The 15,489-nt window shown below is 50.3% G+C and overlaps 1 protein-coding gene across 1 annotated transcript; it reads right to left on the reverse strand.

Annotated features, from left to right (window-relative positions):
- Positions 1–308: 308 nt before the first annotated feature.
- Positions 309–15,479, reverse strand: Arf1 (ADP-ribosylation factor 1). The gene is made up of 5 exons (XM_005414242.2): positions 15,382–15,479; positions 2,206–2,389; positions 2,013–2,123; positions 1,674–1,798; positions 309–1,570 (listed from the first exon to the last, which is right to left on the reverse strand). Exons 2-5 carry the CDS (start codon positions 2,351–2,353, stop codon positions 1,409–1,411), a joined length of 546 nt encoding a protein of 181 aa, XP_005414299.1. The 5' UTR covers positions 2,354–2,389; positions 15,382–15,479; the 3' UTR covers positions 309–1,408.
- Positions 15,480–15,489: the final 10 nt, after the last annotated feature.

The following is a 15,489-nucleotide window of genomic DNA, read 5'->3' on the forward strand; positions in this document are numbered from 1 at the left end:
GGTGGGCCCACCTGCCTGGGGCAGCCCTTCCCTGGGACCCTGTTCATAGAGAGCATACTTGGAACGTAGTAACCATTGCTACCAAGGGACAGGAGGGGGTCTGTAACTGCTGGCACAAAGTACCCTGTGGCTGGCGGTGTCCTTGCACAGAGAGACGTAAGACAAGCAGAGGCCCCCATACACCCAGTGAGTGACAAAACTCACTGACCCCCATACACCCAGTGAGGCCACTTGCTGTCTCTCCCACCTTATTCACTTTTCAGGAGGCAACCTGGGGACAGTGGGTGACAAACACCGGAGAGCCTATGAAATAGTTAAGAGACTTTATTCTAATAGCTATAATTACAGTGCTTGTCGAAATGAAAACTGAAAACAAGTATACAAAACGGTTGATTACTAATCGTGTATTGAAAGCAGTAAGAGGTTCCACAACACCAAATAAACCAGTTCTGAAGTTTCCCAAGATAAATTTAACAGCTCCAGCTTCTTCAGTGTTTATCAAAATACAAAAGAAAAAAGTAGAGGTCGTCTTTTCTGATGGCAAATCGGACCCTTGCAGGCTGAGGGAGGAAGCTACTTCACACATGGAGGTGGGGGTGCTCCGGGACTGTGGTCTGGAGTGGACCAACTGACCCAGCTTGCACGCGCTCCTGCTGGTGAGACCCAGACTGGCCAACGCGTCCGAGTGGGCACTGGGAATAGGGCTGCCACTCCAGCTGCACATTGACTGAGGGGGAGGGCAGGCCCCATGCCCCTCATGGCTCTCCCAGCCTACCCCGAGGTGACCGTGTGAGCATGAGTACAAGCACAACGCTATGGAATGCAGGTGACCCAAAAACAGGCGGGCCACAGGGTCTCTACTGTGACCATGCAGTGGATGGCATTTGTTCATCACATCTCTAGAGTTCCCAGAGGAACAGCTGATCTGATGACTAGCGTTCAGGCTGAACTTCACTAGGTATAGTCTCCCTTCTGTGTGTTCAAGTGTTCTCCTTTTCTTGTAATTTTTAACTATTTTTAAAAATGCACTGAGTTTGGGTTAAAAACCAACCACCAAATGGATCCTGACACCAATCTACAGCCCAGTGGCTCCTGGAGGCCAGGTGCCCATGCACCCAAATCCCTTCTCAGTACTGACAGTGAGTTGATTTTTTTTTCTTTACAATAAAAAAGCTGAGTAATATTGCATAGGAGTACCAGAAACTGCCTCAGTGGAAACAGAAACTATTTACATTAAATAAAAACCTGGCTGCAGGCTGCATCTGCACATGTACAGCATGGTGCGTGCACACTGTGACCAACCCATGGAGACAGCTTCTGGCACTCAGGACCACAGAGTCGCACGTTTGCCACATGAGAGGAAAGCGGAGGGTGGAGAGGAGGAAGTGAGGGGAAGGGGAGTTCTGGTTCACTTCTGGTTCCGGAGCTGATTGGACAGCCAGTCCAGTCCTTCATAGAGCCCGTCCCCACTGGTGGCACAGGTGGCCTGAATGTACCAGTTCCTGTGGCGTAGAGAGTGCAGCCCCAGCTTGTCTGTGATTTCAGCTGCATTCATTGCGTTGGGGAGGTCCTGCGGAGAAGGATGGGTCAACGGCAAGGCCCACAACTGACCTGTCCCCAGGGCCCTTCTCCCCAACAGAGGCTGCCCTGGGGAGGAGCCTGCTGGCACCTACCTGCTTGTTGGCAAACACAAGGAGAACAGCATCCCGGAGCTCATCCTCGGCCAGCATCCTCATGAGCTCCTCACGGGCCTCGTTCACACGCTCTCTGTCATTGCTATCCACCACAAAGATCAAGCCTACAATACAACCAGGATGATGGCAAATGCTGAAAACAGCCCACCCGACCACACCCACGAGCAAAGGACCCAACCCCAGGGGTCACAACTGGACTCAGAGTCCTGGGCTCCCATCTTCTGGTCACGATATCTCAATGTGGCGCTGTGCCCCACAAGAGACTGGGTCTCTGAAGACACAGATGGGAGGAACCTGGGATGAGGACTGGCTGCTCACCTTGGGTGTTCTGGAAGTAGTGGCGCCACAGTGGCCGGATCTTGTCCTGGCCACCCACATCCCACACGGTGAAGCTGATGTTTTTGTATTCGACAGTCTCCACATTGAAACCTAGGGATAATATTGCAGCTTAGGGCCCTCTGCACCCCAGAGCCAACATAGGCCCAGGCCCCGCCCCTGCCTGGCTTCTCACCTATGGTAGGAATGGTGGTCACAATTTCACCAAGCTTCAGTTTATACAGAATCGTCGTCTTTCCGGCAGCATCCAAGCCCACCATGAGAATGCGCATTTCTTTTTTGCCAAAAAGGCCCTTGAAGAGGTTCGCGAAGATATTCCCCATGCTTGTGGATGCGTGGAAGCGACACTGGCCAGAGACCTAGGAAAGCAAGGTGTCCTGGGCCTGTTCCCATGCTGCCAGCCCAAGCCCCATGGCAGGTCAGGGACAACCCACCCGGGGATGCCATCTCCTCTCATCCCTCCTCCTGGAATCCCACAGGGAGGATACATTGCAACCCTGATTCCCAGATGACAGAAAAACCACCTGGCCAGCTGGACACTTAGGCCCCCAAAGCCAATGTATACAGTATTAGTTCTTCCCGTCAAAGTCCATTCACCCTAATGACAGCAAACTACAGGACAGCTCCACAACAACACTCAGAAAGCAGGCAAACTACTGTCTCAGGTCCTGCTTTCAGAGGCACATGACATCTCTACAGTCAAATACAGCTTTTGGTACAGAAGGAACCACCCAGCCATGTGTCTCTGCGCTATACCAGCACATGATGGCAAACGGCAACTACAGCCAGGCTAGGACCTTCTTGCCTTCCCCTCGCCACCACCAGAGAGCAGGTCACACTGCAGTCTTAGGACCATGGGCCACCTTCCCAATGCACCAAGGAGCTTGGTGGCAGCATGCCACAGGACAAGCCCAGGAAGCACTGTAGTGTCATCTGATGGGCAAGTCAGGTAGGCGCCTCTGCCAGTTCAGGTTGTAACTACTACCCATGAAGTAATAGCTCAGGTGGTCTAGACAGCTAGGGCTATACAAGGCACCCATAGTAAATCCCAGGAGCACATTCCTAAGACATGCACACATGAAAACAGGCTCTTGCAAGGAGCTCCCCAGGCCCTGGCCTCACCACTGTGGATACCTTGGGCCCTTAGTTGTGTCTAGTCTAGAAACTATCATCATCTGCTCAAATGCTACCTGCTGGAAAATGAGATACCAGTAGCATCTAAAAGTAAAAGCAAGCAAGGCGCATCTGTATTTATGTAATGGAGAGGAAGGTGAACAAGCACAGTACAAGGCAGGGTGACAAGGCTTTCTGTCCTGTCTCTTTACACTGTGATCACAGGCTGGGTGACTTATCAACAACAGATGTTTGCTTCCACAGTCATGCAGGTGTAAGTCCAGGATTGAGGGCTAACAGTGTCCTCTAGAAGGCAAGACTACAGTGTCCTTCAGTGGTGGAGCAGCAAGAATAATTCCACTGCCAAAGCTCCTTTCATGAGGGCCCTAACCCATTTGTGAGGACCCTTATGACCTGAACAACTGTCCAACACTCTGCACTGGGGTCTGACTTCTCAGTGACTCCTCTAAACCTTGGGGACACACGCAGACCACAGTACTGTGTGTGAATAAGCATATGGGAAGTCACTGTGCTTGACAGCACTGTGCATTTACCTCCTGCATGGCAATCCTGATGCATCTCTGCACTGCCTGTGTTCCTCCTGTGACCATGTGCACACAGCAAGGTGGCCTTCTTGCAGAAGATCTTGCTCCTATCACACTGTGGGTTTCAGTACCCTGACATCTCGAGACAGCATTATGCCTGGGATCATGGTTGCGGGTGGTTAACTTCATCACTCCTCCAACCACTGGCTGGAAAACATGCTTCAGCAAGTGCCCTCAGGACACTGTTTTGCACAGTATCACATATTCAAAAAGTTCCACTCTGCCACGTGGTGGCTCGTGCCTGTAATCACAGCACTCAGAGGGTGAGGCAGGAGCACTGCTGAGTTCAAGGCCAGCCCAAACTACATGGTGAGACCCTGTCTCCAAAAAAAAGTTACATGTCTGAAATTAAGCAGAATTTGCTGTCATGGTCCCTTTTCTGGCAATAGCCAGGTCCTGAGAGGATGAAGTGTTCTGGGGAACAGAGAGCAAACTACCACTACTTCTCAGTGCCCCTCTGAAATCACTGCCTGTAGGGGAACAAAACTGTGGGGACAGAGAGAAAAGGGAGAGAGAGGCTTGGGACTACACACAAGACTCAGCCTTTATTCTTCCCAACTGGGGAGGAATAAAGTAATTTTAGGGTCACAAGGGCTCCCCCTTTACCTCTGGTGCAAGCCTTCCTCCTAAGGTTTCCACTGGGCTCTGGGGACAAAGTCAGAGGAAAGGAACCTGAGGTGACCAATGGTTGAACAGGCAGAAGGTGGAACTCTGAGGACATGGGCTGTGGATGGGATCAGCTGCACCAAGGAATGCGGATGGGCACACAGAAATTCCCAGGATACCTAGCAGATGCACACAGGAGAAACCCAAGGCCTCTGTGCAAGGGATTGGCAATTCAGCATCCAAAAGCCCCAACACAGACCTATATCCTCTTTAAAACTCCCCAGTGAGGGCTGGGGATGTGGCTCAGTGACAGAGCTCTTGCCTTGCATGCATAAGGGCCTGGGTTCGATCCCCAGCACCACATTAAAAGAAATTCCTCAACGATCAAAAAAGGAGTTCAGAAAAAAGCATGCAAGATAGGAGACAAACTACTTAAAAAGGAAAAACAATGCTGGAGCCCTGGCTCAGGTGGTAGAATACTTGCTTATTTATACATAAGGCCCCAGGTTCAATCCCCCCGATCTACCCACAGAAAAGAAAAAATAAAAAACCAAAAACCCCACAAATTGGTTAAGAGATACTTTGTTCACAAAACAAGAACAGGATACTGGAACAAAAGGAACAAAGACTACAGTTCTACCAAGAGCCAAAATGAAGGCTCTCAGGAGAATGAAGAGAAAAAATAACAGACAAAGGAGGGAAAGGAGCAACCTGGAGATAACAACAGACTAACAGAAACCCCCAAAGGAAGTACTTGGAAAATTACAGACCATTCTGACATGTTCCAGATGGGAATACAAGACTAAGGGCTGATGCCTGAGGCCTGCCACCAAGGCAGCACCAGCAGATGAAAGCTCTCAGGCAATGCTCCTGAAATTCTAAGAAAGCAACTGTTAATCTTTAATCTTACAAGCTAGGTGGACAGGAAGAAAAACATCACAAGGCTTCCCATACTCAACTCTTATATTGGGACTGAGTGAGAAGGGAGTCCTGAGTGACAGACGGGAAGCAGCTGCCAGACACCCCATTCAGACTAGAGTAGAAGGGCAGACCCCTCAGAACAAGGAATGTGCCACCTGCCTGTTTCTGTCATGGGGTCTAACAATGCTGGGGAATTGGATAAGCTACACATAAAAACCCAATAATGAACTGCATGTACACACACACAGAGGGGTCCTCTCACATTTGACTCCAAAACCCACAATCAGGAGGCAGAAACGTGCAGCAAAGGCCATTCGCAAGGTCCAAGCGAACACATCCAAAGCAGGTGTCAGAGTAGAAACTAAGGGCATATGCTGGGCAGTGGCCAACACTGGGCCTTACACTGACATACTGTATTCATGAAAGCTGACACAAACGTGCAGCACCAAGAGGAAAAAGTACCATGCTCTCCCAGCCCCAACAGCGGTAGATAAAACACATTCTAGGTAACCACATCCAGAAGTGCAGATCTAACGTTGGTTTTTGCCTGCACGTGGTGGCACAAAGCACTGCCCACAACCCATATGTGTCCACTGCCACCTTCTTGTACCTGACCTGTTACAGCAAGGCTGCCCATAGCCAAAGGCTGGGCCTGGCCTGCCCTGCAGCACTCCCAGACAAGACAGCTGTGAGGACCACAGGGTCACATCCAAGCCCTCATGGACAGTGATCATAGTAGAAATGCCTACAGGGTGAAGTGGTCACGTAATTTGGTAGGGTAAGCCAGAAGTCTCAAGTTTAAGACATCCCACAAGCACCTAGAACTATACTGCCATTTACACAGGCAAAAGGTAGCCAGCACTCCCTGCCTTGGCACATCTCAGTGTCCCTACAGAGACACAATGTTTGTTGTTTCTGTTAACGGGCCCAAACCCAAGAGAATTTCTGCAGTGGGAGAAGAGTCTCAGGGCCAGTCACTGCCAAGGTCTCAACTGCTTAATGCCCAGCCCAGCCAGGTGCTGCCACCTTTCCTCCACGAACCCCCACCCCACCCCCACCCAAGCCAAACAAGCTTTTCAGGTTCCTCTCTATTACCCTATGGTTAGTAGGCCATGACAAGACTTCCCAGAGAGTCTCAGGAAGGAAGATGTTCAGCAGGGCAAGAGCAGCTCAGGCTGTTTCTCTTTCTTGCCTGACTATAGGCTCCACCTTCAATAAGAAAGGTCCTTCAGAAAGAATGTGTTCTTGGTGAGGCCCAGAGGACAATGGGCCTCTATTCTGGGGCCACCCTCCCTTCACATCTCTCCATCAGTGAAGGGCCTTCCCTAAGGAGTCAGGAGGACATGGTCTGGCCTCCCAAGTAAAGGTGAAAAGACACACACTGGTTCCACATCAACTGAGTGAATGCAACCTGACTGGTTTAGCTGTTGAAGGGATACCAACTAGCAGCCAATCCAGCTAGCACCTTCCCCTATCTCCCTGCAAGTCTCAGGGATGCCTCAGAACAAGCCAGGCAGCCCTTCAGCTAAACCGCACCAGAACCACAGAGGGACAGATCAGGTAGGAAGTTTACCACTTCCTTCAAACTGTTAGTGCTAGTTTGATAGACTCTCACTGGGAACACAGGTACCTCCAACGGGTGCACACAACAAATGGGTTCTGTGGACCCAGATTCTGTGCTCAGCTCCTGACTCAACAGAACACTGTGTGCTGGTGAACAGGATTCACACGAGCTCTTCTACCTAAATGGAAGACTGGTAACTTCATGCGTTCTGCTTTCCTTAAAGTCAAATTCATTACAGTATCAATTACATACAGTAAAATCTACAGATCAACAGTTCGTAATCTCAACTTCTCTAATTTGAGGAAAATCAACAAAGATTTTTCTGGAGGAACTTTATGTACATTATAAAACGTTTTCTTTAGGGTTGTTTGCAAAGAGCTACCATGTTCCAATAGTGATATATATGTACAGATTATCAGTTATGTGAAAGCCTGATTTACTTACAACATAGGAGGATCCTAATTCAAACAAGGTTCCTCTACTTTCACGTACAACACAGCCACATATTTCTCTCTGCACATACTGCATTTTGTGCACTGAGACAGGTCCAAGCACATCTCTTCCTAAAGCCTCAGGTCACTGCATGCCCTCAGCCAAACAGTCCAGGCTTCCAGGCCTGATATTTCTTTTCTTTTTCAGACATTTCAGACAAGTTCTCACTAGGACTTCAGGCTGGCCTTAAGTTTGGGGTGATTCTCCTGCCTCAGTCTCTCAAAGTGCTGATATTATAGACAAGTACCACCACGCCCAATCTGACATTTCTTCTAATCCAGTGCTGCACTGCACTTTGTCACTATTTCATTAAATTTGTGTAAGATGAATAAGCAACTGCTGATTCTAGGAAAAAGAGGAGTAGCCCTGCAGGATCCTCATTCAATCAGCGCACTCAGGGAAGGACAAACATACATCTGGTCAGGTCAAATGATGCTTCAATCATGAAGAAAAGCAGCACAACAAATGAACATACAAAAAGCACTCTAGAACTACACTTTCAGGGTGTTTTCAGGAACTTACCCAGTGCTTTTAAAAGACAGGTCTACACAGTGATTCCTGGCTACCAGAGAGCCTCAGGCCTGGCTTCATACTAAGCACAGTCTGCAACATCTGCTGGTTTTCTGAGTTAAGAGAGGGCATTACCTGCCAGGTCTGATGTTCAGGTGGAGTGATTAGTGAAATTCAAATCTTCAAAAGCTTAAAACTTTTAACAGAACCCTGATTTGTCACTGGGCACCGCACCTTCCAGAATAAAGCCCACATTTCCTGGCCTTCCCTGCAATGCTGCATGCCCATGGGTACCTGCACAAGGATACAGAAGGAGCCTAGGCCCCATACCTATGAAGCAACCCAGCCTACACCCTATGCATATTTCTACTTCAACAGAAGAGTTCAGAGAGCCTCTATCTGACTAGAAATGCAATTAAGTCTGGAAGACTCACTATGTAAAAATAAGACAGTAACACAAATCTGCACCAACTAAGAAACAAACAAAATGAAGGAAATCACAGCAATATATGACAACATAAAAATCCAAATAAGAAATCACCCTGGAGTCCTGGGACAAGGCTGGGGCCAACGCCCTGCTTCACCCAGGGACCCAGTAGTTACTGGTTGGCAACCCTCACCCTTCACCTCCCACACACCAAGGCCAGGAGACCATCAGTGTGGGGGGGTCAGTCTGGTGCTCACAGGGAAGACCCTGTCCTGTTGCCCTCAACCAGATCCCAACTCCTGGCGACACACTGGGTCCTGACTGGTTGTGCTCTCTGGAGCCCGGCCCTTCCCTTGTCCTTGAGCACACAGGTAGAGTGTGCACTTCTGCGCTGGAACAGCACTAGCTACAGACACATAAAACATGTCCTCAAAGAGTAGAACTGAGGGAGGACAGCACAAGACTGGGTTGGTGACAATGCCCTGACCTAACATTGAGGTCCATAGAACCTTCCATGGCTAGCAGTGTGTGTCCCAAAATCTCACCAAGAGGCCCCTGGTAAGGAGCAGAGGCTGAAACAGTGTAGTCAGGGCTTCTCAGTGGAGCTCCACTGTGTGCTCCTCATGAAGGGCAGCCAGGCACAGAGCCCGGCTATTTTAAAATGCCACTAACCCTTAGCTAGTGGGAACAGGCCTGAAAAGAGGAGGTAGCCAGCCTTAATTTCTGTTAGAAGGGCTGAGCTTTGTCAGTTCATATAAACTGTGTTCTCCACAGAACATGATGGGCTCTCTCCTTGCAGAAGGGCTGGAGGAGGAGCCCTATTCCCCGGTAGCTCCTTTCCACAACTAGAGAAGAAAAACAGAACTGGAACAGCCTACAGCTAACGGTGTGTGTTAGACATAAAGTAAGACCCAGAGAGCCCAGGGCTTGACAAGTGATTAGGTCAACCTCTAAAACTTGATTTTTATTTTCAGGGAACTTTTCGTTTGGGGGAGGGGGGCGGAGCCTTCATCTAAAGACTTGCTCTTCCTGAAAAAAAGCAGAAGTTGGGGAGAGAGAGCTGTCACCAGGCTTCCTGAGCTCAGAAGCAGTCTCGCTCCACCCTATCCTAGTCAGCCAGACACACAAAGGGACAGGGACAGTTCCCACAAACCCTGGAGGCAACTATCCTTGAGGAGCCCTGTTGTCCAGAAAGCCTCCCTAAAGCACATACCCACTGATGCTGCCTCCTCATCCCCAGGGCCTCCGCTCTGGTGAGCAGGGATGTGGTGAGCAGAGATGTGGTGAGCAGGGATCTGGTGAGCAGGGATCCCCACAAGCCCTAACACACCTGTGTCCCTGCTTTCCAGGTGAGCCCACTTACTCCTGATGATCCCAAGTTTCCAACTGCAGTTTTTCCACCCCAACCCCTCCTCTTCACTCCCTCCTGTGGATTGCTGAAGAGCTTTCTCCCAGTTCATCAGACTTGAGACCTAGAGACACGCCCTTCCCTAGTCTCCAGGGTGTCCCCACACACTTGAAGTGCATCCGGTGAGAGATGTTGCCCACAATGTCCAGGTCCTTACATCAGCCACAGTGGCCACAACTAAGTGCCTACAGATATTTTAAAATAAAGTCTCTGCCTACCTAAAAGGAAGCCAAGAGACAACCTGACAGGCACACAAGACTGCAGAGAGCCCCGTGAGGCTGACCCAACAATGATGCGCCAGGGAAAGAAAGAGAACTGACTTGTACTGAAATGCCTGCTTCACTGCTGGGCATGGCCACACTGGAGAACAAAGGGAGGGGCCCTAGCCAGGCCTCTGGGGCTTTGTGGGCCTGCCTCACCAACCTCAAGGGCGTGTTGTGTCTAATGACTTCCCCCCGCTGGAAACAACAGCTCTTGGCAAGGTTCTGAAGGCAACAAGTACTTACAAGGTAGCTGCATTCCTGGAAAACACACAAAAATAAACAGACGGACCCACAGATACACAGATAGATAAATGGCTCTCTTTGTATGTATGTAAAGCAGATGAGGCTTAGACTACTATAGACAAGACTTCCACCCACAGGAAAGCCACACAAGTATACACCTGCCTCTGCCCGGAGTGCCAGTGCTGCCTCCCAGCCTTGGAAAGCCACAAGCACTCTCATGAACTTCAAGATACCCTTTCTAGGGAACACACAGATGCGCTGGGGATCAGAGCCATTCACCAGCAGGCATTCCATCCTCCCACACTGCTCCTGGCAGGTCTCCAAACCCAACGAAGACACCCACGCACCTACCTACCCACCTCATGGCCCTCGTGCCAACCATCCTGGGCCACTGAGAAGCTCCCACTTGTTCCCATGGACCTGCAGAGCTCTCACTTTTTTCACACCCTGCTCAAATGTCCCCAGTCAGGTAACATCCCCACCTCCACGGAAGGCCCCAGTGTCTGCCTGTCTTCCCCACTAGGATGGATCCTCGCTAGCACAGGCTGCTTTGCACCTCTGATCACTGAGTGGGGCCCCCATATTCTCCCTCAAAGCCCTTCCAAGGTGACTCACCACCAGAGAGGAAGGCAATGGTAAAAGCACATTTACCAGGGCCTTTGGTGTCAAAAAGACCAACCACACACTTGATATTGTTTTTCTTATAAAACTAGTCAAGAGAAACTAACGGTCAAAATGAATGCCAGGTTGTTTTAAACCATACCCAAGTACTGTTTAGTCCAAAAAATCCAGACTTTTAGGATGTGGATACCCAGGTCTATGGAGACACTGTGACCTGCTGCATCTCTGCTGTGTCCAATGACAAAGGCCATAGGAGGGCACTCAAAACTTGCCCCCAGGCACTGCTAACTGCTGAAGTACATTTTAGTTAATCTCCCTGGTAATTTTCAGGACCTAGTATCATTTTGGCAGAGAGCAATGCTAAAAGTTGCAAATACCTCAAGCAAAATTTCACCATCAAAGCTGCCAGAAGATGAGTACTTAAAATACAGACTATAGATTCAATCAATGAGGAACTGCATTCTCAACTACAGAAGGCAAGAGGTTTCAAAGAAAAACACAATCACATCTCAGGGGACTGGGGATTTAGCTCGGTGGCAAAGCGCCTGCCTGCCAAGTGCAAGGTCGTGAGTTCCATTCCTGGTACAGGAAGAAAAACAAAATGACCAAAATAACCAATCACATCTCAGGCACATCTAACTCTGCCTTCATTCCCACTCTCCAGCACCAAGTCTAGATAAAATCCAGAAATCCTTTTTGGCTACGTGAACCTAAATCATACCAATACTTATATAGAACTATTCTTGCTAAAAACCTCCAGAGGAGCCAGGCATGGTGGCACACCCCTGTAATCCCAGCGCTCGGAAAGCTGAGGCAGGAGGATCCTTGCAAGTTTGAGACCGGCATGGGCTACAAAGTGAGCTCAAGGCCAGCCTGAACTGCATAGTGGGACCCTGTCTCAAAAAGACAAAAAATTTAAAAATTAAAACAAAACAAAGGGCTGGGGATTTAGCTCAGCAGCACAGAGCCTGCCTGGCAAGCGCGAGGTCGTGAGTTCGATTCCTAGTACCAGAAACAAAACAAAAAAAACCAAAAACCTCCAGAGGATCCCTGCAGAACTGGGACCACAAAGTTTCCCATTTAGGTATACAGTACAGCAAAAATATTTTGACATTGGACACAAAAAAAGTCAACTATTTTGTACACTGTCTTCTACCACCTGAAGCCCTTTTCTGGGTTTTTAAAATTTTATACAGAAATAAAACAATTTCACAACAAAATAATAGAATAAGAACAATACATTGTGTATCATTATCGTGTACAATACATTTATCAAAAAGAGTCTCTCTTACAAAGAAGAAACAGATAAATCAGAAGCCCTCTGGGGCTGGGCATGGTCCCAGCAGTTGGAAGGCTGAGGCAGGAGGATCACTCCAAGGTTGAGGCCAGCCTGGGCTACATGAGTTCAACAACACCTTGAACTACACATTGAGACTCTGTCTCAAAAAAAAAGGGCAGTCCTCAGAATGATTCCTAGCTTACTGAAGTCTCTTTAGAGAAGGAAACTTATTTTAATAGATCTGATTAGGTTTTAAAAATGTAGTGTACACTTCTAACTTTGTGAAATGTGCATGGATTGCAACCAAGTCTCCGCCCATTCCTGCTTTGTACACTACCAGTGACCTTTAATCCCAAGAGGTATGAGGAAATGCTTGCTTCCTAAACTGAATCATTCCCAACTGCTATAACTACAAATATCTGCCTTTTTTATTGTTTCTTTCCTTCCTGTCACTCAAGCTTTTGCAGTTATCAGGGCCTAGGAGTGGGACTCTTTCCTGTCTGCTGTCAAGAGCGCCAAGCACTGTTACTACTGTGAATATAAACCGGGAAATGAGGACATTGGAGGCGAGGCTCTCATCAGTCACTAGTCCTCCCAACCCCTGTAGTGGGTGGGGTAAAAGGACTCTTGTCAGTGCTTAAGGGAAATCCTCCTAGGAATAATGTGGCTGTGCCTGTGTCAAACTGTCCATCTTTTTTTTCCCCAGCTAATACGGCCATCTTACCCACCTGAGAATGCTGTCTCCCAGAATGGTGACAGGCTGCACAGTGGTTACCCATGAGTTGCAACCACACTTCAAAGGGCTCATAAGAACGACAAGAGGACAGGAACCTGAGTGGTACATGTTGGTAATCCCAAGTTCCTATACAATCTCACATCATACATACAAACACACATACACACACCTGTAACTCCCACCCCTTCTTTATTTCCAAGCAGGAAGGGGCAAATCTCTCCCAATGAGGAGTGGATATAGCACAAAGACAAATTCTTATCTAATTTAAGATTCCTGTGGATACCTTTGGCAGGTCGGTACTTTATTTCCCTCTACTCTGAATTGTTTGGAGGTGAAAGGTGAACTGAGGAAAAGGTCTTATGTAAGCCAAAAGGGCTAGGCCCCATGCTGACTGGGGCCTGTCTGCTAAGTGGAAATGTCACAGCTCCCGGAGGAGTGTTCAGGGAAGGTTGGTGAGCCAGGCTTATGATTGAGAGCAGATTTAAATCCACACATCGGTGTAATGTTTAACTTGAAGAATCAGAAAAAAATCGAGCTGAATCTCTCAAATCACAGTAACATGCTATTCATAAACCAGCACAACAGGTTTCTTCTCTTGGTTAGATCTCTATGGCCATCTGATTCAGGATCGCCTCAGTGGCTGCCAGTCCATATTACCTGTTAGTAAAGTGAAAAAGAAATGCCCCTTCCTGTAGGTTCAAGTCTCCTGATCCTGAGCAGAGGTGGCCTAACGGGTGGAAAGTCTGAACACCCTCTCCACTTGGTACTGTAAAAGCAGCACAGAGAACGTTGTTCCACTACATGATTTTTTTTCCCACTACATGTTAAAATCAGAACTGAGGAACACAGAACCAGTTTTTGCTTTCTACTTTCCTTCCATAATGAGCAGACTTTATGAGTCAGCTGTTAGCCACAGCAACTGTTTCCCCCCTACACCTTTTTGGAGGAGGCAGGGCTGGGGATTGATCCCAGCTCCTCAGGAGTGGTAAGCAGTGCTCTCCTACTGAGTTACACCTCACCCCTTCAAGTAGCAAGTCTCTGTATCTGCCTCGTGAGCAAAAGTGTACAGCCCAACTCACACTCGCTTCCACAAAACACCCGAAGACAGTGATGGACGGTTCTCTGCCCAACAGTGTGTGAAGGAGATGGCAGAGCTCTATCAAAACGCCGCAGCTAGATCTGCAACCAGCACTTATATCATTCTTCTCCGCCGGAATTTTCGACTCCACGTGTAACACTGTGTATTTGAAGTCCTTACATTCTGGCCACTCCTGCAGTGCTGCTGGAAAACTCAAATGGAGCAAGGACACCACCCATGGGTCCTACGTGTAGGATACTGGTCAACGAGCAGAGAAGGGCCACAGAGGCCACACACAACGCACGGTGGCACCTCACTAGCCTTCCTTTCACCACACTACACTACAGAACACGCCAAAGCAGCCGGCAGGAATAACTGCTGACCTGGCTCTGAACTACAACTGATCACCCTAACCTCAGCAGTGCACCTACCATGCAGCTCTTCATGGTGACTTCTGCGACCACCTAAGGCAGAGGCAGGGTGACCCTTTCTTCCTTCCCTGCCTACGATCTAAGTAAGATTCCACCTTATTTCCACAAGGCGCCCATCGGCTGCTGGGACGAAATGGGAGACCTTTCCCCTGTTCGGAAGCATTCCACGTACAGTACAGCGACCCAGCTAAAATCTGACAGGCCGCGACCACTCCAACCGTGCACTGGTTTTGGTTTCTGCCGTGAAGGCTGCAAGCAGGCCGATCAGACCCGCGGGCGCGTTAGAAAGTCCTTCTTATCTACCAGGACCACAGCAAGGCACCACCCCGGGGATGAACACGGTTCAGCCCTTCCTCCGGAGGCCACGGGCCTTGAGGGCCGACCCCAGATCGGCTCCCAGTCTCACGCGAGAGAAGAGGGCGGCGCCGTTCCCAGGAGGCCGCCGAGCGCAGACCCCGTGCGGGGCGCAGACCCCGCGTCGCACCTCCAGAGGACAGGACCTCCGCGGGCGGGCGGCCCTCGCTCTAGGTCGGGGTCCCGGCCCACGCTCGCTCTCCTCCTCCCTCGCCCGCCCCTGCGCTCGGGGCAAACAGGAACTAGACCGGAGGCCGAGGTGCGAGCCCTGCCGCCCGCGTGACCTTGACGGCTGTCGGGCCCGCCTGCACCTCAGTTTCCCGGCCGTCCAGGCCGCCGGGCGCTCTTCACCCGGAAGGCCCGCGAGCCCCGCGGCCGCTGCACCGGCACGGTGCGGGGCTCCGAGGGGGCACAGGGAGCAGGAAACCCCGCTTCCCGGAGGGCACCAGCGTCCTGAGGACTTCCGGGCTGCGGGCTGCGGCCGGCGGCGGCAGCGGGAGGGCCCGGGCGGGGAAGCCAGGAGACTGCGGGGGCGACGCGGGGGTTGAGAGCGCTCTCAACCCTGTCTGGCCCGCCCGGCCCTGGCCTTGCCCGGCCCACCCTGGCCTGGCCCCGCCGCCGCCGCCGTTGTGGAAGGCTCCAGGGAACCTAAGGCCGCCCAGTGTCCATCCCAGGCCACCGGGTCTCCCCTCGCCCTCACCTCAGCGGTGGCTGCTCCGAGCCAGGCGTTGGTTTCGCTCCCACAAGATGGCGGCGCTGACGGCGGCCACGTCAGCGCCTGAGGCCGCGGGGGATGCCGGGAAGGGGC

This window comes from Chinchilla lanigera, unplaced genomic scaffold (genome assembly GCF_000276665.1).
Source record: "Chinchilla lanigera isolate Chin_1 unplaced genomic scaffold, ChiLan1.0 scaffold00180, whole genome shotgun sequence".
Lineage (NCBI taxonomy): Eukaryota > Metazoa > Chordata > Mammalia > Rodentia > Chinchillidae > Chinchilla > Chinchilla lanigera.